Below are 27,126 nucleotides of genomic sequence, written 5' to 3' on the forward strand. Positions count from 1 at the left end.
ATGAGATACACATCTCCAGGATCCAACCAGGAAGGCATTCATACAATCTTTTCTAACATCAGTACAATCTGTAACACTGTGAAACTCCACTCTGACCCACAATAGAAGATAGTGTAGCTATTTTCTGTTTTGCCTATAGAAAGCCCAATCCTACATTTCTGACTCAGGCAAAATTCTCATCGACTTCAGCAGAAAAACTGAGTCAGGGTGACAGAAAATAAATTTTAAGTTACGATAGTAAACAGCATACAATGTGATGTTTGACACATACTGCAAGTACAGTAAGAACTGAATATTTGATTCAATATATCAATATAATTGGAACCCCTGTCCCCACACCCAACTACCTTTAAAAGAATTATGAAGGACCCCTTGCTGATAGCACTAAAAGTGATAACATATGAGGCCTTTTTTCTATACTAATACAGGTGTAAAATGAGTGGCCATTGAAGTCAATGGATTTACACTGCTGTAAAACTGATGTAAGTGGGATCAGCAATAGGCTCATCATCCAATGCTTGGAACTGCTTCAGTAAAAAGACTAGAACTAAAAACAGCACTTTAGTCCTTAGGTACTTTGGTAGTGGGTGCTATAAAAACTGTAAAAAATAGAAGACTGACTTCACAATTGCATAACCACAGTGATCACATTAGTGACAATAATATTAGTCTTCAGCTAGGGCTGGAGTCACCAACCCTGACAAAACTCCACTTGGGCAAGTAAATAATTGGTTCTGCATTTAGCAGTATACTAACAAAGCAAGCACACAGGCACCATGGTGATGGTAACGTATATAAAACCTGAATAGAATGCATAGTTCTCAAGCTCTACTTTATGCACTAGCTTCTCTCTGAATCCAGAGTCAAATCTAGGTTTCAGTCATGATATTCAAAGTCTTTCACTGGACTGACCCAAGCAATCTGACAGACTACTACTTCCTGATCATGATCTCCTAGGATATCTACATTGTCAGGAACAATGGATCTGTCATCCAGCCAGTAGGGTGAGGCTTGCGAGCATGAGAGACAGTGCTCTGTTAGAAACTGGCCCAACACTGTGAAACTCACAAGATATCCCGGTGACAACAAACCTTCATAAAACCTTCTTTGGCTTTCCCACATACAAAGAAAAAAAATAGCAGGGAAAAGAGAAAAACAGATTCATTTCAACTACATTTGTAAGACACTGAAATAACATAATGCAATGTGTGTGTGTGTGTTTGTGTGTGTGTGAGTGGAGAGGGAGAGAGAAGACTCACACTGAAAATGAAACAACCACAGAGTGAACGTATAACAACAAAGACATAGACCAAGACTTTCTGTGTATCCCAAATACGGCAAAGATCAGAAGAAGCAAAAAAAGAAAGATTTCCTCTTTGGTTAATTTTTTTAAAATTACTAAAAAAAAAAATAGCAAGACTAAGTTTAATTCATAATTTAAGACATCCATATTTCAGTAGATAGTATACTAAACTGATCATTGTTCACAAAAACAGCTAGAACATATCTGTTTGTTTTTCATATACCAGTAAAAAAAAGAACTGACACCATAAAATACTAAACCTCACAAGTTTTTAGCTTCTCTGTCACATTTCAGTGCACTTAATATCCTTCTGTCATATTATTTATGACTTCACAAAGAAACCAGTTATTTCCTATTATCTCTTCAATAAATAAGTAAAGCAGTGTATGCTGCAGAGCTACAATTTGTTAATGAGGTTGCCTGCAAAATCTTCATGGTATCTAGTCTCAGAAGCTTGCACAGCATCTAACTATTAGAGCTTGCCTCAATCCTGAAGCTTGCATTTTTTACACATTGATATGTTCCAATCCGATGGACAAGACATACGTTTTGAAGTGGATTACATAAACCAGATAAAGCTTTCCTTGATGCACTTAATATTGATCAAAAGAAAGACTCTTAACTGTTTTTATTTTCTCTGATTAACATTTCTACCAATGCATCTCCTGCAGGTTGCCTTCTTCTATGATGACAAGGAAGGCAGTTCAAAACTATTAGTTGTGGGTTTCATGTGGGATAAATGTAACACCACAAATTCCCATGAGAATGATTTCTTTGAAAGCCATGAACTAATGACATTAAAATATTAGTTTATATTGTAAAACGTAACTGGAGGCCTGATCCAAATCCCATTGATTCCAATGGACTTTGCATCAGACTCTAAATGCTGGTTGAAATAATTAACTTCTCCACCCTTTTTATATCTTTTTTGTGCTATATTCATAAGAAAGCCACAGGTAATTAGCATGGAATTATTTGTAAAATTAGAAAGGGAGAAAAAATTATCAATATATGTTTGTCACTTGCAATAAGCCCCACTCCCCTGAAGTCTCTAGTAGCTTTTCCCCATAATACGTTGTCTTGTTCACCATATGATGTTTTATCTTTAAATTTCGTAGGTTCTCTTGATTCATTTTATTAGGTCTATACGGCCCTTTAGAGTCTCCCCCCGCCCCTCCAGTCTGGTACTATTTCACTTCTTAGTATATCAATTCACTTGTACTCTGCATTGTTTAAGTGTAAGTCATAGGTAATTTCACTCCTGTGAATGTTTTTCCTCCTACTATTCTTTTAGTAGGAAAATATATTCTTACACTAACATCCCAACATTTTTTTAGAGAAATCACTGGAGGGAGTGCCCTTCTCCTTAAAGATGTATATCCAGATTATTGCAGATCTAATACATAATGTGTTGTGACTATCAGCCAGTACATGGATGACCACATTAAAGTTCTTAGGCAACCTCCTCAGCAGATGAAATCTTCCTGAGTGGATAGGGCACAGCATTTGTCTTGTTGATCAGACATTATGACTAGAAGAAATAATCTTATGCAAGACATTTTGGAATGGGAAATATGGAACAGTTATAAAGAAGTAAGCTGCATTACATTATTATGCAGACTGGAATCCATCTAAACCTAAAAAATTGGATGAAATACAAGGAAATCTGTAGGTTTCAGAGTGGTAGCCATGTTAGTCTGTATCAGCAAAACACTGAGGAGTTCTTGTGGCACTTTATAGACTAACAAATTATTTGGGCATAAGATTTTGTGGGCTAAAACCCACTTCATCAGATGCATGGAGTGGAAAATACAGTAGGAAGATATATATAATAGTACATGAAAAGATGGGAGTTGCCTTACCAAGTGGGGGTTTGAGACAATTCGATTAAAGTGGGCTATTATCAACAGGATGAAAAATCACTTTTTTAGTGGTAATCAGGGTGGCTCATTTCAAACAGTTAACAAGAAGGTGTGAGTAACAGTAGGGGCACATTAGCATGGGGAAATTAATTTCTTTTAGTTCTTGTAGTGACCCATACACTCCCAGTCTTTATTCAGGCCTAATTTGATGGTGTCCAGTTTGCAAATTAATTCCAGTTCCGCAGTTTCTCGTTGGAGTCTGTTTCTGAAGTTTTTTTGTTGAAGAATTGCCACTTTTAAGTCTGTTATTAAGTGTCCAGGGAGGTTGAAGTGGTCTCTAACTGGGTTTTTGCATGTTATCATTCTTGACGTCTGATTTGTGTCCATTTATTCTTTTCCATAGAGACTGTCCGGTTTGGCCAATGTACATGGCAGAGGGGCATTGGTGACACACGATGGCATATATCACATTGGTAGATGTGCAGGTGAATGAGCTCCTGATGGTATGGCTGATGTGGTTAGGTCCTATGATGGTGTCCCTTGAATAGATATGTGGACAGAGTTGGCAATGGGGTTTGTTGCAGGGATAGGTTCCTTGGTTAGTGTTTTTGTTGTGTGGTGTGTAGTTGCTGGTGAGTATTTGCTTCAGGTTAGGGGGCTGTCTGTAAGCAAGGACTGGCCTGTCTCCCAAGGTCTGTGAGAGTGAGGGATCGTCCTTCAGGATAGCTTGTAGATCCTTGATGATGTGCTGGAAAGGTTTTAGTTGGGGGCTGAAGGTGACGGCTAAAGTGGCATTCTGTTACTTTCTTTGTTGGGCCCGTCCTGTAGTAGGTGACTTCTTGGTACCCTTCTGGCTCTGTCATTCTGTTTCTTCACTTCAGCAGGTGGGTACTGTAGTTTTAAGAACACTTGATAGAGATCCTGTAGGTGTTTGTCTTTGTCTGAGGGATTGGAGCAAATACAATCTTAGAGCTTGGCTGTTGACCAGAGGTCGGCAATTTCTGGCATGAGGCTCACAAGGGTAAGCACCCTGGCGGACCGGGCCAGTTTGTTTAACCTAATCCACAGGTTCAGCCGATCGTGGCTCCCACTGGCCACGGTTCGCTGCTCCAGGCCAATGGGGGTGGCGGGAAGCCATGGCCAGCACATCCCTCAGTCTGCGCTGTTTCCTGCCACCCCCATTGGCCTGGAGCAGTGAACCGCAGCCAGTGGGAGCCGCGATCGGCCGAACCTGCAGATGCAGCAGGTAAACAAACCGGCCCAGCCCACCAGGGTGCTTACCCTGGCGAGCCGCGTGCCAGAGGTTGCCGACCCCTGCTGTAGACAATGGCTCATGTGATGTAGTCTGGATGAAAGCTGGAGGCATGTAGGTAAGTCTAGCAGTCAGTAGGTTTCCAGTATAGGGTGGTGTTTATGGGACCATCGCTTATTAGCACTGCAGTGTCCAGGAAGTGGATCTCTTGTTTGGACTGGTCTAGGCTGAGTTTGATGGTGGGGTGGAAATTGTTGAAATCCTGGTGGAATTCCTCAACGGCCTCTTTCTCATGGGTCCAGATGATGAAGATGTCATCAATGTAGCGCAAGTAGAGTAGGGGCATTAGGGGAAGAGAGCTGAGGAAGGGTTGTTCTAAGTCAGCCATAAAAATGTTGGCATACTTTGGGGCCATGCAGGTACCCATAGCAGTGCCGCTCACTTGAAGGTATATATTGTCCCCAAATGTGAAATAGTTGTGGGTGAGGACAAAGTCACAAAGTTCAGCCACAAGGTTTGCCGTGACATTATTGGGGATACTGTTCCTGATGGGAGTGGATGGGTCACTAAAAGAACTAAAAAAAGCTAATTTCCCCATGCTAATTTGCCCCTACTGTTACTCACACCTTCTTGTTAACTGTTTGAAATGAGCCATCCTGATTACCACTAAAAAAGTGATTTTTCACCCTGTTGATAATACCCCACTTTAATTGAATTGTCTCAAACCCCCACTTGGTAAGGCAACTCCCATCTTTTCATGTACTATTATATATATCTTCCTACTGTATTTTCCACTCCATGCATCTGATGAAGTGGGTTTTAGCTCACGAAAGCTTATGCCCAAATAAATTTGTTAGTCTATAACGTACCACAAGTACTCCTCGGTGTTTTTAAGTAAATCTGTAGATTTGCAAATGTCCTGTGTTCATTTGAGGGTAAATCCCTAATACTGTCCTAGAATCTATCCCATACCATATTTTTTCTTTCTGAAATCTGTGATTCAAGAAGAATGATGAAAGAAATTTTATTTGTCTGTGTATAGGTGTGTGTGTGTTTTTCTTTGGCATGAAAGAAGGAAAGTAAGATGTATAGAATAACTCTTTCATTGAAGCTACAACATGAATCTTCTGTAGGCAGATTTTCCATCCGTGAAACCATTATTAAGGAAATAATTGCCACAAATAAAAAAAAATTTGTCAATGGAAAATGCCAAGATGAATATGACCACAGCTCAGGTAGGTGCTTTGTGTTGGTTTGCAACACTCATTTAGGCGTATATTATATGGTTAGTTTCCAATAATCAAGGTTTTTACTCTCACAAACCAATTGTTAATATGCAGAGAGCCTGCTCATTGATGTAATTTATCTGCATTTATAATACAGCAAAATTTCACGATTTGTAAATAAAAACTACAGCCTATCATAGAATATCAGGGTTGGAAGGGACCTCAGGAGGTCATCTAGTCCAACCCCCTGCTTAAAGCAGGCCCAATCCCCTGATAGATTTTTGCCCCAGATCCCTAAACAGCCTCCTCAAGGATTGAACTCAGAACCTTGGGTTTAAACAGACCAAAGCTCAAACCACTGAGCTATCCCTCTTCTTCCATGAGCTCTAGAGCACTGGAGATTTTTCATTCCCGTAGATCAAAAATTCTGTAGACATACCAATATATGAATTTGTCACAAAACAGATTCTTAAAATAATGGCCATTCTTAATGGGAGTAGGATAAAAAAATAGGATCCTATTCACAATCAGTGATCTTAATCATAGAATCCTAGGCAATTTAATCCAAAGCTTAACCACCCTGACAGTTAGGAAGTTTTTCCTAATGTCCAACCTAAACCTCCCTTGTTGCAATTTAAGCCATTGCTTCTTGCCCTATCCTCAGATTTTTTAAAAAAAAAATTCTCCCTCCTCCTTGTAACAACCTTTTTACGTACTTAAAAACTGTTATCATGTTCCCCCTCAGTCTTCTCTTTTTCAGACTAAACAAACCCAAGTTTTTCAATTTTCCCTCATAGGTCATGTTTTCTAGACCTTTAATCATTTTTGTCAATCTTCTCTGGATTCTCTCCAATTTGTCCACATCTTTCCTGAAATGTGGCGCCCAGAACTGAACATAAAACTCCAGCTGAGGCCTAATCAGCACTGGGTAGAGTAGAAGAATTACTTCTCGTGTCTTACTTAAAACACACCTGCTAATACATCCCAGAATGATGTTTGCTTTTTTTGCAACAGCGTTACACTGTTGACTCATATTTAGCTTGTGGTCCAATATGACCCCCCAGATCCCTTTCCACAGTACTCCTGCCTAGGCAGTCATTTCTCATTTTGCAAAAACAAAAGAAAGCTTATCAGTTCATACAATTCTAAGTGCCTTTGATATGTACAGATCTTAGAACTCTATATTTTCTGCTCATTGACTACTTGATTGACCCTGATGGTGAACCAAATGTTTGGTCCTATGTGTCTGTTTATATAACCGATAGGCCTGTCTACACATAAAAGTATTGTATATCAGTATACTTAAAGTGGTACAACTCCTTAGTGTGGATGCAGTTATATCAGTATAAAGATACTTTATAGCTAATCCCATATGGGAAGGAAAATAAGATATACCAGTATAAGGCACCTTTATATTGATATAACTGCTTTCATACTGGTGTTGTACTAGTATAACTATTTTGGTTTAAAAATAATCACATCCCTAACCTGTACCAGTAAAAAAAAGTGTGTATAGACCAGGCTTATATCTGTGATGTTGTCTGATAGTATTATCTTGTGATGTCCTTTCAAGGATCCCTGAAAGTTCAGGTGAGTTAACCAGACTGCTCTAAGCTTAGGAAAGAATTTATTTTTGATGTTTTTCTCTTCCCCCACCCATCATTTTTATGCAGTCATGAAGTTTGAGTGAGCTTCCCATCTGGTGTCCATTATTACCAATTTTTGTGAGGCACCCTGAAAAAGAGTCCCATATATGACTAAATTACCTAAGTTACCAGAAGAGAGACTGTGTTACTTGCTGGCCACAATGAACCACCTCCTCTTGATAATCTGCAGAGACAGTCTGTTATATTGTGAATTGGAATCAATTATCAATTTTTTCCACTGATGATAAACTGTGCTTCAGCAGAGATAACAGAGCTCTTTTTGTTTGCCTTTCATGCTAAATCTGTGAATGATGCTGTCACCTAAACTGACAAAGATCGATATTACCAATAGAGAGCTCAGCTGTGCTACCACTACTTTGAAGAGTTTGGTTAAAACTCTTGGGCTTCTGACAACCCAAATACTCAATGTTGTACTAGTCATCATCCTCGCAGCCATGTTCAGATAGGGGCCGGATTCAAAGCCCAATGGAGCCCAAGGAAAGACTCTGGCTGACTCCAAAGGGCTTTGAATCAGGGCTATAGGACTTGATTCTGCAAGGTGTTGAGCTCTCCCAGGAGATACTGAATGCGTTCAACTCTCACTGAAAACCTAATGAGTTGTGGAACCTCACAGAACCTCACAGTTTTTCTCATCACTTTGCAGAGTAAGGCCCACAAGAATATGAGTATGGTCAGATAGATATTTGCAAAACTTATGCACATTAAAGTTGTGATTAAAAGCCGGGTTTTTCACCAAGCTTTTCCTGATGCACGTCAGGTTTCCGAAAATCTAGCATCATTCTTAGTCCCTTTGATTCTTTGATGCAATAGAAAATAGAACCCTTTTCACTAGTTATCAGTTCTTCATATGAACATTTTTGTTCACAGATTTACAAAACACTTTTGCTTTAGATAGTCTGTTTCCTCAATCTGAATTTAAGCCAAACCCCACTGGTGTCAGTGAGACTCTCTCTATTGACTAGACCTGGGCAGGAAGTGGTTTTCCCATCCTGTGAGAATTATCAACATTTCAAAATGTGTTCTTGTCCCAAACTGTAACAAAAGTCAAAATTTCAAAAATTTTCACAAACCAAAAATCCCCCCAAAAAAGTTTGAATTGGCTCAATTAAAATGTTTTGTTTTGATTTCAAACATTTTTATTTTCTTTTTATTTATTACATTTTTTTACCATAAATTAAATTTCTAAACAAAAAGTCATTTCAACCATAAAAACTGAACATTTTCATTTTGAAAATGTAGAAACAGGACAATTGCAACTTTTTTTAAACTTTTCAAAATAAGAAGTTTGTTGAAACTGGCCCTTTCTCCTGAACAATTATGGTTACAACGAACTGGCATTTTCCAATGAAAAAACATTTTGTCTAAAAATTCCTGACCAGGTCTACTATTAACTTGCATGTCAATGGATAAAGCTTTTGACAGCTTTTGATGAGAAATATTCATAGGTGATATCAAGAATTGCTTGAACAAAATCCTAGTTGCTGAATTGAAAATGTAGCTCCTAGGTGGCAGAAAATCTAGAAAGCAGAATTTTTTTTTTAATTTTAAAAGCTCTTGGCACTTTTTATATTTTATAGCTTTGATCAAATTATGTAAACAGAATTAGTAAATAAACTATCAGTTTTTAACACCATAGTAAACAAAATATGAGAAAAAGATGTATTTCTCTTCCACATCATATCATCAATCTGTCACTAGCAGGTTGCTTGCTTGTAAAACAAGCAGTTCAGATTTACAGCACTGTTTTTCTTTCTCTGTTTCTTTATTTCTAAAAAAGTGGTTAGCTAGAATAATTTTTCTCTAGCGACACTACATGGTTCCACTTACTCCCCCTAACCCCCTTTGTCTCTGTAGGTATCAGAAAAGTGCTAAAAAAAAATCCCTCCAAATTCAGAAAGTGTCTGAACAATCCTTCTATTCATGTAAAGGTTTGTCAAGATTCAAGCACCTAAGAACTGAAAGAGAAGCAGGAGAAGAACATGCTGATATCCCTACTGTCTCTTTTCGTATAGGGTCAACATTAATGCAGGTTCCCAGAACAGCAGAACCTCAGAGTTATGAACAACTCAGGAATGGAGGTTGTTCGTAACTCTGAAAAAACACTATGGTTGTTCTTTCAAAAGTTTACAACTGAACATTGATTTAATACAGCTTTGAAACTTTATGATGAAGAAGAAAAATGCTGCTTTCCCTTTATTTTTTAGTAGTTTATGTTTAACACAGTACTGTATTTGCTTTTTTGTGTTTGTGTCTTTGCTCCTGCCTGATTGTGTACTTTTGGTTCCAAGTGAGGTGTGTGGTTGACTGGTCAGTTCGTAACTCTGGTGTTCATAATTCTGAGGCTCTACTGTATTTGCCCAGAAGTCACAAAGTACACATTGTCCACACTCACCAGAGAAGCAGATATTTCACATTTCTCTCCTAGCCTCTTACCAAAGGTAAAGCTGCAGTTTAGTACCTTATATTTGGAACTCGCTCTGAAAATTTATGACAACTCTGTCATTGAGAGAAACTTATCCAGGACACACTCTTTTAACAAATAGCCAAACATAAATAAATAAATAAACCCACTAGAGAGACTAGGGTAAACTAACAAAAGCTTAAGGACGTATTCTTCCAATTCTTTTAATTCAGAGATGGGAAAAAATAAAATTCCAATTAATACACAAAATTAATGTAGAAAAATATATTTTCAACTGGTGAAGTCTGACAAAAAGAAAGGCAGGCTCTTTGAGAGAAACATGTAATTTCAGGGAACCTATCAACAATAGAAATATGGTAAAAATATGCCAGCTGGCAAAGTTTTGATTCTCCAGAGAAGCAAAATATGGAGAGGAAGTTTCAATTTTTTTCAAGTAATAATAAACAAGCCACCATCAATAACAAGATTCAGACCAAATTATAGAAGTTCACCTACTGGGGAGGCTCACATACTTTGTAGAGAAGCAGGCAAAGTCAGAAGACAAATGAGTAAAGCTTCATGTACTCTGCAGTAAACTCATCTTCAGTTCTTTGGCAAGGGACTCAGGATTCTGCAGTTCTCCAGTGCTGCAGATTGGAATTTTTGCAGCAATTTATGTAAAGTTAAAATTGTAAGTTTCTACTGAATTAAAATCAGTACAGTGTTTGGTATAATCGAATTTAGTATTAAATTAAATTTATTTTACTCTGTCTCTAAATTTCCAGTCTGTTGCACAATTTTGTATTGACAATGCACAACTGCATGGTAGAAGCTGGAGATTTTGACATCGCGGTAAAGGAGATTCAGAACTAGGGGCACTGGTGGTGTGGGAGGTAAGTTTAGATTGTCGGATAAGCCCATTAGTTTGGTGATTCTTCTCAAATGGTCCGTAGTTAAATAGCTACAATGTTGACATTTAAATCTCCATCAGCAGGCTTCCCATTAAGATGAAATGGGAACAGTTCACATCCCTTTTAGAGCTGTTGTTTTAGGCCAGGGTTCTCAAACACGCAGCCCACGGGCCACTGTGGCCCACCAAGCTCCCCATGCCCCCCCGGAGTTATTTCCTGTGGCCACCAAGCTCCCCTTCCCCGCCACTACCCTCCCCCCCAGCACACCGCGTCCCCGCTTCTCTGCCTACTTCCAAGCGCTTCCCACCCTCAAACAGCTGCGCGCTTTGCAGGAGGGAGTGGGGAGGAGTGGGGAGCCATGCGCTCAGGGGAGGAGGCGGAGAAGAGGCGGGGCAGGGGCAGGGATTTGGGGAAGGGTTTGGAATAGGGACAGGGAGGGGGCGGAGTTGGGGTGGGGACTTTGGGGAAGGGGTTGGAAGAGGTGGGACGGGGTGAGGCCTAATGGAAGGGGTGGACTGGGGGCGAGGCCGGGGGCAGCGTGTGGCGGGGGGCTGTTGTACCTTTATATGAAAAGGTGTCAGTGGTGCGGCCCTCGGGCCAATGTACTAGTCCTCATGTGGCCCTCATGGTGATTTGAGTTTGAGATCCCTGTTTTAGGCTATCTATTTGCTGACTCAGAAACAGAGCTGCTTGGGATTGTGAACCCCCTCCCCTTCCCCCCCCCAAAAAACAAAAAACTTTCAACACATTTTCTTTATAATTTTCTTCAAAAAGTTTTTGGTTTTATTTGAAAAACCATAAACTTGAAAACTGATTTTAACTGGGTATTTTGTTTGCATTCACAGGGAAAGGCCTAAACAGTAGGCAAACATAGGACGTGGACCTGATGCAAAAATGAATCAAGAATGGTTGAATTTGGAGTGGATAGCTACTTCACTTTTTATGGTCCCAAGGCAGAAGTTCTAGGCAGAGGGCAGGCATGGGCTTCCCTATGGCCCTAAGATACTATCTAAAGACTGTGGGGTTGTATCTTTGCAACCAAGGGGAAGGGCTATGGCACAGGGAGGGCAAAGGACTTGTTTGGAAGCCGTTTTGTTGTGTCTGCACTTCAGTTTACCCTGGAAGTAGAGGACCTTTTCAATGTGGCCATTGAGCAGGAGAACCACTTGTCAGGAAACTAAGGTTGTGGATGCTTCTAATCACAAGGAGGTAATATAGTTGCCTCCTCTCTCTTCATATAAAAGCCCCTCAAATTCACTTATTTACATACCCTATCCAGTACTCCATATTATGCTGTACTCTTCTGCTAATTAACTATACTTTTCTTCAAATGTAATAGCCAAAACTGGGGTATTGTACTCCAAAATTAGTGTAGGCAATGCTTTATTGATAGCACCATCCCTAGAGTTATGTCTCTTGAAATAAGCCAACGTCTTATTGGCCTTTTTACTGCTTCCACTAGCAACTCAAATCAAGGGCCTTTTCTGCCTTTACTTCATTTTCATGTGTCAAGTAATGAAAATCTAGTTCTTCTAACCACTAAGGCAATTTTTAAATATGTTTATTCTTAACTTTCTGTCTGTATATTATTTGTATTTTTGTGAAGTTTTATGCCCAGAGGTAAAAAAGAACAATGCTACTGATTATAGGTTAACTAAATTCTCCATTGCAGTTGTTTTAAAACACAAAAATTAACTTAGTTCATTACAATATATCTAATAAATATTATAATGCGACTTGGTTGTTTTTATTATCTGAATTATTTAAACACCCCTAACTTGTCTATCTACCATCTGGTATATGTAGCTTCGGCTTGCTTATTCCACTCTGTCCTTACTTCTTATTATCTTTGGCCTGGTCTACAATGTGGGGAGGGGATCGATCTAAGTTACGCAACTACGTGACTAACGTAGCTGAAGTTGACGTACTTAGATCTACTTACCGCGGTGTCTTCACTGTGGTGAGTCGATGGCTGACGTTCTCCCATCAACTCCACCTACGCCTCTCGCCTTGGTGGAGTACCAGAGTCGACGTGAGAGCACTCGGTGGTCTGTTTATCGCGTCTAAACTAGACATGAGAAATCGACCCCTGCTGGATTGATTGCTGCCCGTTGATCCAGCAAGTAATGTAGACAAGCCCTTTGTCTCAACTGGATTTGATTTATTGATTTAAATGAGTAATCAATATAGTCAAACCCACTCCAAAACGCTTATAAAACTAAAATCCCCTAAAACAATCCAGAATAATTTAAATTAACAAGGAAGCTTCTCCTAAAAAACATAGGGATTTCTTAATTTTGATGTACCTTCAATACAAAAAGACTCATTTTTAAACCTCTTATTTTATATTTCAACGAAAGATGAGACTTCATAAAATAAACTTTTCTTCTCAGTTTGATCAGGGGAACACACTTCAGCCCCTCTACCCATTGTGGGAAGCAGGAGAGTTTAGAAACCAGCATGTTGCCACTGTAATCCACCATGTAATCCATCCATCTGCTTTATTCCTAAATAGCCCAGCATAGTGCAGTAGTTGCTGCCCACAACTGATAAGGAAGTTCAAGAAATTGTTAACCGGCTACAAGTGATATAAATGCAGGTTACAGAAATGGAAAGTAAAGTTTCAAACATGAAAATATGTTTCCCCCTTTTAGGAAAAAAAACAGATTGATAAAAATAAAACTGAAAATAAATTAAGTGCCCTTTCTACACACAGTCTTGTAGAGAAAACCCTTTTGGTATGGCTTACTGAAGGAAGCTAACGATAGAGATTCAGAAGAAATTAGTAGGGGTAATTACTAGCTAATGTTACAGGCCGGCACAATTAGTATGGGTTGAGACTCATCCCCTCACAAAGAATTCCTGGAAGACTAGGATCACAAATGATAATTTGAAAGATTCTTCCACATGTATTAGCCCACAATATTTTCCAAAACTCACAAAAAGCCAACAATTGTGTAAGTGCTTGTGCTGGACCTTTCATCAAAATTACTGTCTCTGAACCAAATTCTGATCTCACTGAAATCAATCAGAGCTCCAGGCTATGACAGTTTTCAAAACTGGACATTTGCATATGCTCCGTTTTAAAATGTTGCAGTTAGTTACTGGAAAACATTTTCATTGGTTCAAGAATAACAAACAAGAAATTTGTAAAACTTGCATAACAAAATTATTATTTCTTACAATTATCTTCCTGCTACATTATCAATTACAGAAAATGACAGCAAAAACTGAAAATCAAAGAGAAGATTTTGCTTTTAGAAAATCTCTCTCCAAGTTATTTCCCCTCTTTTAACTGTTAAACTATCTACCTCCCTTTCGATAGATAGATAGATAGATAGATAGATAGATAGATAGATAGATAGATAGAAACACAATTTTCTGCTTTGCTAATGTTATAGGAACATAGGAATTGTTAATTTTTACAAATGCTGAGCACCCGTAAATCCCATTTATTTCTATACCAGCAGCTGGTGCTCAGCACCTCTGAAAATCAGGCCATTTATTTAGGTCCTTAACCTAAAGTAAGAGAAAGAGTTTTAAAAGAATTTAGGCACCTCAAATGCAGCTAGCCGCCTAGGCACATAATTCCCTTTGATTACAATTGCAGTTAGGCACTTTTGAAAACCCCACTAGGTGTCTCCCTGCATCTTTAGGCACCTGAATACCTTTAAAATCTGGCTCACAGCACTCTGATCCTGCAATCTGATCCATGCAGGAGGATCCCTGTGCTCATACATTGTCTCATTGACTCCAGTGGGAGTCCAATCAGGTGTAAGGGACTACTCGCATGTATCACTTTGAAGGATCTGGGCCCAAATTTGAAATTGTGGGCCTTATCATATATGAGAAATTACATAAATATGAGATTATTCATACTAATATTTTTACAGCATCTTCCATCTTCACAATGGCCTGTATCCTGCCACCACTGAAGGAAATGAAAAATCTCCCATTTAATTCAGTGGTGCAGGATCAGGCTCATATTAAGTGCACGCACACAGCACTCTGGAAATGCTCAGACCTCAGGGATGGAGGGTTGTAGCCAACCAGCGCATAGCAACGTGGGAAAGGAAATATTGTTTTATCAAGGACCTCAGAGCAAACCACTTCACTGCTTTTATGAAAAGTGCCACTGGATCTTTAATAGTCACACAGATAGAACTTGGCTTTTGCGATCTCATACAACCACAGTAATATGTTATGATTATTTTATCAGCTTTTAGAAATAGGAAGTGTTAACACTGCTGATATTTGAGTATAGGTTTATAGGGTGCAGATGAACTTTCAGAACTGGATATTTAGACCACTAAGGTATTCGTATCCCTTACAGAGACCTGGGGATCTCTGCTATAAGATGCTTCTTATCTCTTGAAATGTCTTTGGGGTGTGAAGAAACTAATTTAGTTTCCCTTTAGGAAGTTTGAATTTTGAGAGATCTGGATTATCTCTGTCTCAAGACACTGTTTTTAGTTAGTATTAATTGTTATTATTTATTAATCACTAATCATGAATTATTATTTTATTATTATTATTATTTAAATTGAACTAAAATCTTTCAGGGAATGTTCCAAAAGCCACATAATTTTATATGTGCTAATGTTTTAATTTTGACCCTAGGCCAGTAGGTATATATATAAAAATACTTGTATCCAGCAATCTCTCATGATTCTCATATCTGTTGCACTTTAGTTGTTCTACCTAAAAGGTAGAATACATTTGTCACCTTAACTGACCATTATTTAAGCCAGTCTGGAAAAAAATAATATAACTTCTCGGTTCACTGTGGTAAAAATGTTCCTTTTTTTGTCAAAATGCTCCTTTTTTTAGATCCATTCATTTAATACCAAACAAGGTGATTTGAAAATATTATTTGGAGTATGGGAGATTCTCATTCATATATTGCAGCCAGAACTACGTTAGTTAGGCAATGTACTGCAGATCCACTGACCAATAACTGTGATATAGGTGACAGTCCACGCATGGTCATTATTATTGTTTCAGAGAAACGTAACAGAACATAGAGATATCATTCTAATGCAGTCTAGGCATTTAAAAATATTTCCTTCACTTCATAAGAAGTGAAGGAAAACTGTTTTGTAGACTATGTCTTAAATAAAAATCAGTGTTCTCATTCACCGCCTGATGAATGATAGGTACAGAAATATACAGGATCTTTTCTAGCACTGTGTCAACTTGGCTGTCAGATAGCTGACGAAACTTGAAGCTGCACCTGAATCTAAACTATGTCTTTGGATTTGTATTTGATATGCCTTCTTTTAATCAGTCAGTTTATGACTTGTAGAATCCAATTCTCCTCTCACTTTTGTTGGTGTAAACGAAGAGTAACGGGATTATACTGGGGTAAAATTTCAATAAGATGAGAAACAGGCCCATAGACTTTCATTGTTTCAAATGTTTATTCTGGAAAATAAATAAAGTAAATTGAGGGTCTTTTCTTGTGTTTATGAAATTTTTGGTAACAACAACAAGATTTCAGATAAATATTCAGATCTTTTACAAGTTTCTGTATTCAGTACTATAATTTCATTTCCCAAGCAGCTTCATATCTACTACTATATTTATAGATTTTTTTTCCCCAGCATTTCCACTGTAAACATGTCTTGTTGGGCAGGGGTGCAGAAGTTCACAATGGTTTGAGTTAACTGTTGTGTCACCATTCAATTTGAACTTCCTGGATTTTTATCACTTAAGTCAAACCATTCATATATTTCAGATTCGCATTACTAGCCAAGGACTGTTCATATGATGGGCTATAATCAATAAATCAGATGTCAGTGGTGATTATTCTGCATGTCAGTTTATACACTTACAGGGTATTGGCATATATTTTGTTATTGCCACCTCCTCAGCACCAACCCAAGTGTTGTTATTCTTGACTCACAGTAACTACAAGAAACCAAATTCCATCTGTTTCCACAAAAAGAAGTAAATAAATGAGATTCTCAACAGAAAACTCATCTTCCTGACACCACATCCATGCTTGTGTCTGTGGTAAGGAAATTCATGCTCAAGGGAAATTGAATGAAGTAAACAATCTTCCTTCCCTCTAAGAAATCTGCTTGATCTTTTAGTCATGCAAGTTGACCTATTTGAAGAGAACTAAAGCAGGTATAATGACTCCTGTTTCCTAACTAGCCATCCAATAGCACAATGCAATTTTAAGCATCTTTTTATTAGTGAATAAGCAAAAATTGTTTTCATTGCCACTAAACTGACCCTTATTTTCAAATATTTCATATTTTATCTGGAGCCCGTTTTGAATATCGAGTAATATACTTAGAAGGTGGTTATATTACACTTTGTCCCTCCCATTTTATAGTATTCTAGCTATTCAGACCCCACTGTGAAGAAAAAATAGATCAAAATATATAATGTATTTGCAGAGCTAAACACTATCACAAGATTGTACACAAAAATAGAAAAATTCAATTTAAAACAGACTTGAAAAAATATCAAGCATACAAATACTAAAAGGACCAACCAGTTAAGTACAAATACAGAAATAAGGATTCAGTTCTGCAAATCTTTTCTCAGGTGAATAGCCCTCACTCCCACGAGTAGTCCCATAGGTTTTAATGAAACTACTCATAATGTAGGGGTTTGCAGGATTGTGTTCTCTTTTTGTATTTTTACTTAACTATGGGTTCTTTATTTTTGATATTTGGGTGTTTCTGAGCAGACAAAAATCAGAGACACTAGAGACATTGATGGCTTGCAGGTCACACAAAGAACACAAGATAGTGTCTAGATCAGGTATGAATTGTGCATTGCTGAAGGAGATTATGTGATGATTGTAAAGAGGCAATTCATCAAGAAAAGGTCAGAGAGTGAACTATTATGAGTAAAGATTAGGTCAGGAGAATGACAATGGTGATGAATGGAGGATTTGATCCAGTTCTGGCAGCTGAATGAGGAAGCTAGGGAGAGGACATGAATGAAAGCAAAAGTCAGAGGGGTCTTTCATGTGGAAGTTAAATTTGCCCAGGCTGTGGGTAAGGGAGCTGGAATAGAGGAACACAGAAAGCCAATAGTCAAAATCAGAACTTGGAGGACTATAGACAACAGTGTTGTGAGAAGAGAAGAACTAAAGGAAGTGTACTTCAAGGATCTGAAAGGAATGGGAGATAAATGATGAAGGTAGGTGATGGAAGTAGCAGGTGCAGGATAGCATTAGATCCATCATCCTATTCCGTGATCAATTATTTGTAGCTTTCTCATGTTGCATCATCATATCATCTAGTAGACTGTAAACTCTTCAGGGCAGGGAATCTGTTGTAAGATGCTCAGCACATGAATAAATAAATAATAATAATAATTAATGGAACTGTTTGTTAATTTCTTTTGTAAATACATCTAGTTTACATTATGAAAGCAAAAAATCAATTTTCTTATTTTTAAATAGCCCTCCACAAAGTCTATAATTCACCTATTGATGTGTTATATGATCTGACAAAACTATATAATATCATGCCCATAAATAAGAAGATACTATTTAATATGCCTGTGTCATTGTTTTTGAACTAGTCTCAAAAGATCAATACATTCTTTATTTAAAGCACAATATATAACAGTATATATAAATTTGTACAAATACTGCTCTATGATCTACAAACACACACTTCCACTCCACCAAAACTTGGCCCAGGCTTCCCCAGCTCATTTGTTGGCTATAGCAGTGTCAGGAAGAAAACCAGTAAATTAAGGGATTACAGCAGAAAGTGGCAGAATTCAATCATTGTAGTTGTGGGTGTCTGATAAGCACCTGTGTAAGTCTGTCAGCCACAGTTTCAATAGACCTCAGCTCCTGCTCTGCCTCCATTCCTACCCCGCAGCTTCTTGTCCTTTGTGCCTCATTTGTGCTGCTGGCCCCAAGCTTCTCTGGTCCTTATTGCAGGCTTGAACCCTCCTCCCCCCTGTCCTACAACCTCCTTCTGCTTTTCCCTATGCTTGTTACTCACCTCTGTCTCACTTGTAACCTTTTTCTATAATTAAAATTGATACAGGTGAAACAAGCAAACCCTTAACAAAAGGGGGAGGGGCAAATTGTGAGAATGGCCAAGGACCTTCATGGTTTATAGAGCCAGTAGTATAATTAAAAATCACTACAATACTGACTTGAAATTTGAATGCACATTTCTCAGCTTCTACGTGAGCACATGTTCTACTCCTAGAACTACATTTCTCCTTTCTTTGTTTGTTTTTGGTATAACTACACCTCACATACAACCCTTTCCACCGTGATATTTGGAGTTGAGGATAGTTAATAGTTGTGATGTACTTGGAGTCTAAAAACAGTAGCAATAGTTGAAGTTGCTGGCATTCTACAGCGAAAAATGTAATCTGTGTTTTTAAAAGATGGTTTAACTGCTTACCAATTATTCAGAAGTGAGAAATATAGCTATGCTTCCAAGATCACTACCCAAATTGCTACAGTTGACACTCTTGCTATCTCACAAATTGTAAGAACAATATCCAGTCTTCAAAACTCAAATAAAATTAGTCTATTATTTAGCATTAGCTTTCCTAAAATTTTATAACATTTCAGATAACTTGTTGGACACAGTAATCCTCTAAAATATGAGTGAGTTCAGCTAGTTTTGTTCCTAGGTGATGAACTTGCTTCATGTAAGACCAGTTTCTGCAGTCCTTATTCAAACAAAACTTTAATTTAAATTAATGGGAGCGTAGCCCAAGTAAGGATGGCAGGATCTGATCCCTAATCCAAGTTACTAGAAATAATAACAATCAACTTTAATTAATCTTTACTCTTTTTCCCTTGTAACTTTCCCCTCTTTTCCTGCACTTACTCTATCAAGTTGAGAAGAGTTCTGAACCTTTTATGCTACTCAAGTTATACATCACTATTTAACATTTAATCACAGTCTTAACGTGGCTAACAAGATATTATTAAAAGGACAACATTATTCAGTTAACATGCTGCTTAAAACTTCTCCAGAATTATGTGTTATCATAAATGTTAATGGCCAAATTCAGGATGACTGTGCAGCTATCCCCCAAATGGCACGTAAGGACTAGATTCAGAAAGGAACATAGGTGTGGGGAAGTTGAGTATCACCATGCTTAACCTTTATCACTGGAATTTGCAAAGCCTGAGTTCAGCACCTCCACTCGCTATACAACAAATAGGGAGAGACAGGCACTTCAGAATGGGATTCACACAAGCTGTCATGCTAGGCGGCTCCTACCTAAACTAGCCAGCAGGAGGTGCTGAGGGGTGCATGCTAAGCCCTACCCCAGGGGTGGCCAACCTGTGGCTCCAGAGCCACGTGCGGCTCTTCAGAAGTTAAGAAGCGGCTCCTTGTATAGGCATCGACTCCGGGACTGAAGCTACAGGTGCCAACTTTCCAATGTGCCAGGGAGTGCTCACTGCTCAACCCCTGGCTCTGCCACAGGCCCTGCCCCCACTCCACCCCCTCCCACCCCCTCCCCTGAGCCTGCCATGCCCTCTCTCCTCCACCCCAGAGCCTCCTGCATGCCACGAAACCAGTCATCAGGAGGTGTGGGGAGGGAGGAGGAGGCGCTGATTGGCAGGGCTGCTGGTGGGTGGGAGGCTCTGGGAGTGGAGGTGCGGGGAGCTGATGGGAGGCTGCTGACATGTAACTGTGGCTCTTTGGCAATGCACATTGGTAAATTCTGGCTCCTTCTCAGGCGCAGGTTGGCCACCCCTGCCCTACCTCTCTCTCAGAGATAGGTACTTAAGTCGAGGCTGCAGAGAGGCACCTCCCTCTGCTTGGGATTCTCAGCTCCAACCCTCTCTTGGAGTTAGGTACCTACACCATTTTTGCAAGAAGCTGGTGGGTGGAGGGTGGAGGAAGAGGGGGAGGAAATAAATAATGAATGAGTCATTAGACCAGAGAGAGAGAAAAAGCAAATACAAAAGTGGTTCTGTAGAGCACTCATGTGGGAGACCCAGCCAGGATCCAGTCCCCCCGCTCCAATGACTTTTTAAATGATTGATCCACAGTGGAACAGTTTCAATAGGAGAGACTAAGGCCTGGTCTACACTGGGGGGGGGGAATCGATCTAAGATACGCAACTTCAACTACGAGAATAGCGTAGCTGAAGTCGACATATCTTAGACCGACTTACCTCCCATCCTCACGGCACGGGATTGACGGCCGCGGCTCCCCCGTCGACTCCACTTCTGCCTCTCACCCTGGTGGAGTTCCGGAGTCGACAGGGAGCACGTTTGTGGATCGATTTATCGTGTCTCTTCGATCCCCGATAGATTGATCACTACCTGCCGATCTTGCGGGTAGTGTGGACGTACCCTAAGGGTGTATCTACATTGCAATTAAAAACTTGTGGCTGGTCTGTGCCAGCTGACTCGGGCTGTGGGGCTGTTTAATTGCAGGGTCCTAGAGCCCAGGCTCCAGCCCGAGCCCAGAAGTCTACACTGTAATTAAACAGCCCCTCAGCCTGAGCCCTGCGAGTCAGAGTAGCTGACATGGGCCAGCTGTGGATGTCTGATTGCAGTGTAGACAGACCCTGAGAGACCCCACATCAGATTATCCCATAGCCCACTGGCTAGGTCACTCATCTGAGAGGTAGAAGATCCCTGTTCAAATATCTTTGCCCCCGTCAGGCGCAGGGGAGACTTAAACCAGAGGTCTCCTAGGTGGGTACCCTAACACTGGGCTAAAAATTATGAGGGAGGTGATCCTCCTACTTCTCCTTTTTACCCCACCCTCCACCATTTTGTGCAAGCTTGCTTACTGAGACCTGGTCTAGTAGGTAAGGCCTGAGCATGCTTGCCAGATTGGGCCCCACAGGCAAGTCAGACACAGGAATGCTTAACTTCCCCCTCATTGTACATTGTGCTGGGGCTTGAACATGCAGACACCTGGTATGTCACTGCACTATGTATGCTCAGAGGCAGAAATATAGGTGCCTAAGGAACTTTTATGGCACAAATTTAGGCAAGTTTAGGTGCCTTTGGGATTCAGCAGTGGCTGAATGGCGGTTCTGTGAATCCCCATGGGGACTGATTCTGGGATTTAGGTGCCTAAAGTGAATCTAGCCCTTATATGTACATGTATTTGGAACATGTATTCTGTCCAGGAGTGGTCCTGTGCAGCTTCTGCATGGCAGTAGCACAATTAGCATGCACAGGTCTTGTTGCTGGGTCATGGAGTTTACACATGAGAATTATGCCCCCTAATTTATAGACCCCTCACCAGAATGCCTCTTTACAGATTCTGTCACAGAACACCTATTGGCCTCTTGAAACCAATGGGAGTTAAGTACCTAAATCCTTTTGAAAAATCCTAGTATCCTGCATCCTCAGGCACCTAAATCCCTGTAAAATAATTCCAGCCTAAGTGACTTAGAGGCCTAAATCCCATTTTCAAAAATTGCTTCGACTCCAAAGTCCCACTGATTTCCAATGAGATTTAGGATCCTAAAGTGCTTTTGAAAGCGTTACCCAGTCTAAAATACTTTTGTAATCTGGAATCATAACATAATATACTTTTTATTTATTTTTTCCTACCAGTGCCAAACAGGCTCCTATATCAGAAACACAGACAATTACAAGGTGGACATAAAGTATTAACAACAATGTACTGTTCAGTACCCTGGACAAGTACTGCCAACCAATACTGACTACCTTAATTATCAAAGAGATATCAGTTATAAACAAATATAGATCAGCTCCTGCATTTGTTATTTGTTCTCAGTGATGTTAATTGATTATGACTGATTTTGCTGAAATTATCACAGCTTAGATCATTAATAATGTAATAGTATTAAAAAACTATAGTAATAAGAGCATTTTACCGAATATAACAACAAATCCTTAATTTGTTACCAACGTTAGCTTGTAACACATTTCTGGCATTACACACCAATACTAGAAGACATATGAAATATTTCCAGTGTACAGTGTTTATCTTCATTTGTTATATTGTGCTAAAGATAAAAGCTCTGTATAAAAACTGATGGTAGAATACAGCCCTTTTGTCTTTAAAGTTTTTATATGGTTTTCCAATCTAGATTATGATAATAGATAATAAATAAATTAATTCATTGTACAGGTTTACTTTCATTTTGGTAAAGTAAAAAGAAGATGCATGTTCCATAAACCCAGACAATTTAAACAAGATGTGATGAAATGTTTGATTAATGAAATGGTCTTAGTGACAGATAAAAGTTTTGTCTCTTAATAGGGGCAGTCATAAAAGAACTAGAAATTTACAATGAATAAACTCCTATTCAGATTCAATATAATAGCTATTACAACATGCTATATATCACAAAACTAAGACTAGAATGACAAATTGCCTCCTCAAATTAACTAACCTTTCTAAATCTCTGTTAGCATCACAGAGAAATACATTTCCACAACCTTCTCTATAGAATAAACAGCTACAATGACATTATCATTAAAATATTATTTTTAAACAATGAAGTCTCCTAACTAACCACTAAAACTCATTGGATCTTAAATGTCAACTGTGATATATTTTAATTCCAAATTATCGAGAAGTTTAATTTATAACTAGAACAACGTTTAACATATATACTGGAATTAAATTAGTCACATGTTTGTCATACTTTCTCAGTCAGCTTCACAGGCACTTTCATAAGTGTATGTAGGCTGACACGTCATTCACTTTTGGCCAATTTCTAGTCCTACTGAAATCAAAGGGAATTTTGCCAGTGACTTAATAGGATCAAGGTTTGGCCTTTGTGAAGTTTAAAGTTTTACTTATGCTTTTGTGAATTCAACTGACTTTACAGTATCCAAGTCCGTTTCTATACATCACTTGGGTTCAAACAAAATGGCAGAGCTACACTGTTTTCTATATGGTAAGATTAAAACTCTATATCTGGGCTCTTTTGTTAATTGGCACTACATTAGCAAATATTGTAAAGGATTTTTCTAGGACTTACATTACATCATTAAAGACCCACTGACACCTCATGGAGACTACAAAAAAATACTCTCACTGTCCCAACTGCAAAAGCAAAGAGTAAAGAAACTACATATAATTTTGAAAACAAAATTTGATTTTGTAATAAATTATTCACATGTTTATCCTCTGGCAACACTTTTACACCTACCTATTCAGATAGGTTTAAAATAAAATGTATAAAGCACCCACTTGTGTCTGTAAAGTTTTTGTACCAAATACTGGTATTCCCACTTTTTCTAATGACGTTTTTGAAATAAAACATTACTCTTTTGTAACAATAAAGTTCTTAAAATGTTGGCCTTGGCCAAAGCAAATCTGCACTTACCCCAGCGTTGTCATAGTGACGATGGTGTACCAGAAGGCCGCAGGGATACTGGTGAACTTGGTGGACGATGAACCTTTCTCTGCATAGAACATGACCGTGGCAAAGATGATGATGGCCATGGTAAGTGAGAAGAGGAGAAAGCCCAATTCCGAGGCACAGCTTTTTAGTGTGTAACCCAGGATGCGCAGCCCCTGTGAGTGGCGGGAAAACTTAAAGATCCGGAAGACACGGAAGACACGCAGTGTCACAAAGGCCCCACTGACATCCTCATTATCTGTCATCACCAGACCAATGTAATAGGGCATGATGGCCACTACATCAATAACGCTCATGACACTGCGCACAAACTTGTAGCGGTTGGGGGCTGCCACCAGACGCAGCAGATACTCAACAGTGAAGATCATGACACAGGCAGTATCCAGGCAGAAGAAAGCCACAGCATAGCGCTCCCCACAGGGCAGGTCCTTGATGCGACCAGGGTTTACCCCACAGGGCACTGTCTCCACCACATTGGCAATGACAGAGATAGCAATGAAGAAGCCAGTGACATAGTAGAAGACCAGGGCCAGTGTACTTGTGTGTGGATTTTCAAAGGCCCGCCACATTCTCTCCCGAGTTGTCATTGAAGGCAGGGAACACTCAGCCGCATGATCCTGATCTGCATCATCCTGCAGGCGCTCAGCATTCTCACGCCGGCGATCCTTGTACTCCTCATAGCAGCAGTCACCTATGATCTCAGGGATGATGCCAAAGAAGGCCAGCTCCTCGTCATAAGCTGATATACATTCTTGTCGAGGGTAGTGCAGCTTCCCTGTACGATAGAAGTTGAGGATGTGACGGAAGATGTCAGGATCCCGGTCAAAAAAGTACTGCTGTGTCTCTGGGTGGTAAAAGAAGTCCCGCTCCGAGCTGCCCAGCAGTGTATCAGGGTAGCGCTCCAGGGTGTCCTGCCATGTCTGGAACTGGGTACCACTCACGTTCAGCACAATCAGAGAGTCCTGGCTTCGCTTTCTCTCCTGCCGGGGAGCAGCTGGCATGGGATTTGTGGCCACTGGCATCCATCCTATGGCTGCAGCCCGTGCAAATGGCAACCAAGCTGCTACTCCTGCTGCCATGGTCCAACCTGCTACTGCAGCTCTGAGGGATCACGTTAGAGCCAATATAGGCTTGGCCACTAAAATATAAATTTAAAAAATGAATAAATAAAAATGCTCACACAATATCAATGTACTGAACATTATTATTTATTTATTAGTATTGGTATCATTTAAAGACTTGTCTTGTCTCCTCCCTTTCCCCTCCCTGTGGCATAAGATAATAAATCAGACTATTGGGAAAGTCATCATGTACTGGTGTTCAAAAACACCTCACCCTCCCTACCAGCTGGTTCCTGTGAAGAAAGGTCCGTCTGTTGCAAATAGACACAGCCTAGGAAGGATGTGCACCCAGCAGCAGCCAGCTAGGGCCAGCCACCTGGAGCTAGGGGAAGATCTTTCCGCCTTAGCGATGTGCGCCCACCCGACTCTCCTCCCACCTGTTCCTGCCGGAGGAGACAGGCAACTGCCGCTGGCGGCGGGATGGGCGCTGGAGAGAGGCGCCGACACCCGCGGAGCAGTTCCCAGCCGGGGGCTACCGCAGAATTTCTCCCCAGCCCCTCCCGCCCTGCACAACGCGAAGTGGCCGGGCTGGAAGGGGAGTGGGCAAGCGCAGGCGGCCTCCCCTTCCCTATGCAGAGCCCCAGCGCGACGCCGGGACTGATCCCCCCGCCTGCTTGCCCCTGGGATTTCGGCCCCGGGAGAAGGGGCAGGGGGAGCCCGCGGCTGGGGGAGGAGCTCAAGGCAAAAGCCTTAAACTTCACGGCAAGTTTTCTTCCAAGAAAACACGCGGGAGCAGAGAGTGACGCGCGGGGGAACCCCCGACGGAGGGGGCGGCTGCCTGCTGGCGAGGGGGAAAGCGGGACTGGGGGGCTGAGGCGGGGATGGGGCGGGGTCCAGAGCCGGGAGGAGACCAGCGCAGAGCCCGGGGAGAGCGGGTTGGGGGGTCAGAAGGGTCCCGGCGCAGGGGACTAGCCAGTGGGACGAAGCATCCAGGCGAAGGGGCTGTTGGGGGGAGGAGCCTGCTGGCGAATGGGGGGCTGGGGCGGGAGAAGTTTGGGGCGGGGGGGCTGAAGCTTGAGTCGGGGAGGGAGAGACGTGTGGGAGCGTTACAGTGACCGTGGGGCTGAGAGGGGAAACACGGGTTGTAGAGCCTGGAGTGAAGCGCGGGTTGGGTGGGGATAGATAGGGGGGTTCCACAGGGCAGGGGGTCAGGGAGGGGTGGGGTAAGAGGAGCCCATGCTGAGGTTAGGGGGGCAGGGGGATTAGGGGGTCTCCATAGTGCAGGGGGGTCAGGGAGGGGTGGGAGTAAGAGGAGCCCATGCTGAGGTTAGGGAGGCAGGGGGATTAGGGGGTCTCCATAGTGCAGGGGGGTCAGGGAGGGGTGGGGTAAGAGGAGCCCATGCTGAGGTTAGGGGGGCAGGGGGATTAGGGGGTCTCCATAGTGCAGGGGGGTCAGGGAGGGGTGGGGGTAAGAGGAGCCCATGCTGAGGTTAGGGGGGCAGGGGGATTAGGGGGTCTCCATAGTGCAGGGGGGTCAGGGAGGGGTGGGGTAAGAGGAGCCCATGCTGAGGTTAGGGAGGCAGGGGGATTAGGGGGTCTCCATAGTGCAGGGGGGTGAGGGAGGGGTGGGGGTAAGAGGAGCCCATGCTGAGGTTAGGGGGGCAGGGGGATTAGGGGGTCTCCATAGTGCAGGGGGGTCAGGGAGGGGGAAGAAGGGCCAGGCAGTGTCTGGGAGGGGTGGGGGCTCTGGGGCCTCATGCTGAGGCTAGGGAGGCAGGGGGACTGGGGTGCCAGGGAAGGGGTCAGGGCGCCTCGTGTGGGATTAGGGGGAGGGGGGCTCGTGGTAGTGGTGTCAGGGAGAGGTTTGGAGCGGAAGCCGAGGCGTAGGGAGCCTCCCTGGTTACCCTGGCCGGGTGCAGTTTGCCGGCTAGAGGCAGGGACCTCCCGCCCCAGGCTCGGCTCTCCCTCCCCCGGCCCGGGCGCAGCCCGCGGTACGTACCTGGCAAAGTCTGGCCAGAGCGCTCACTTGCATGGAGCCTGTCGGGAAAGGCGGAGAGACGGGAGCCACTGAGAAAGGCAGCCCCGAGCCAAGGGGCCAGAGCTACCGGGGCTCCCCCTCC

At 41.4% G+C, this 27,126-nt stretch overlaps 1 protein-coding gene across 2 annotated transcripts in view; it reads right to left on the reverse strand.

The window, feature by feature from the left end:
* Positions 1–25,059, reverse strand: part of KCND2 (potassium voltage-gated channel subfamily D member 2) — a 415,189-nt gene extending 390,130 nt beyond the window's left edge. For both annotated transcript variants that reach the window (XM_045005852.1, XM_045005843.1), the window contains exon 1: positions 23,910–25,059. In XM_045005852.1, the coding sequence (XP_044861787.1) occupies positions 23,910–25,024 (1,115 nt within the window). In that variant the 5' untranslated portion in view covers positions 25,025–25,059. The remainder of the gene's footprint in view (positions 1–23,909) is intronic.
* Positions 25,060–27,126: the final 2,067 nt, after the last annotated feature.

This window comes from Mauremys mutica, chromosome 1 (genome assembly GCF_020497125.1).
Source record: "Mauremys mutica isolate MM-2020 ecotype Southern chromosome 1, ASM2049712v1, whole genome shotgun sequence".
NCBI classification, from domain to species: domain Eukaryota; kingdom Metazoa; phylum Chordata; order Testudines; family Geoemydidae; genus Mauremys; species Mauremys mutica.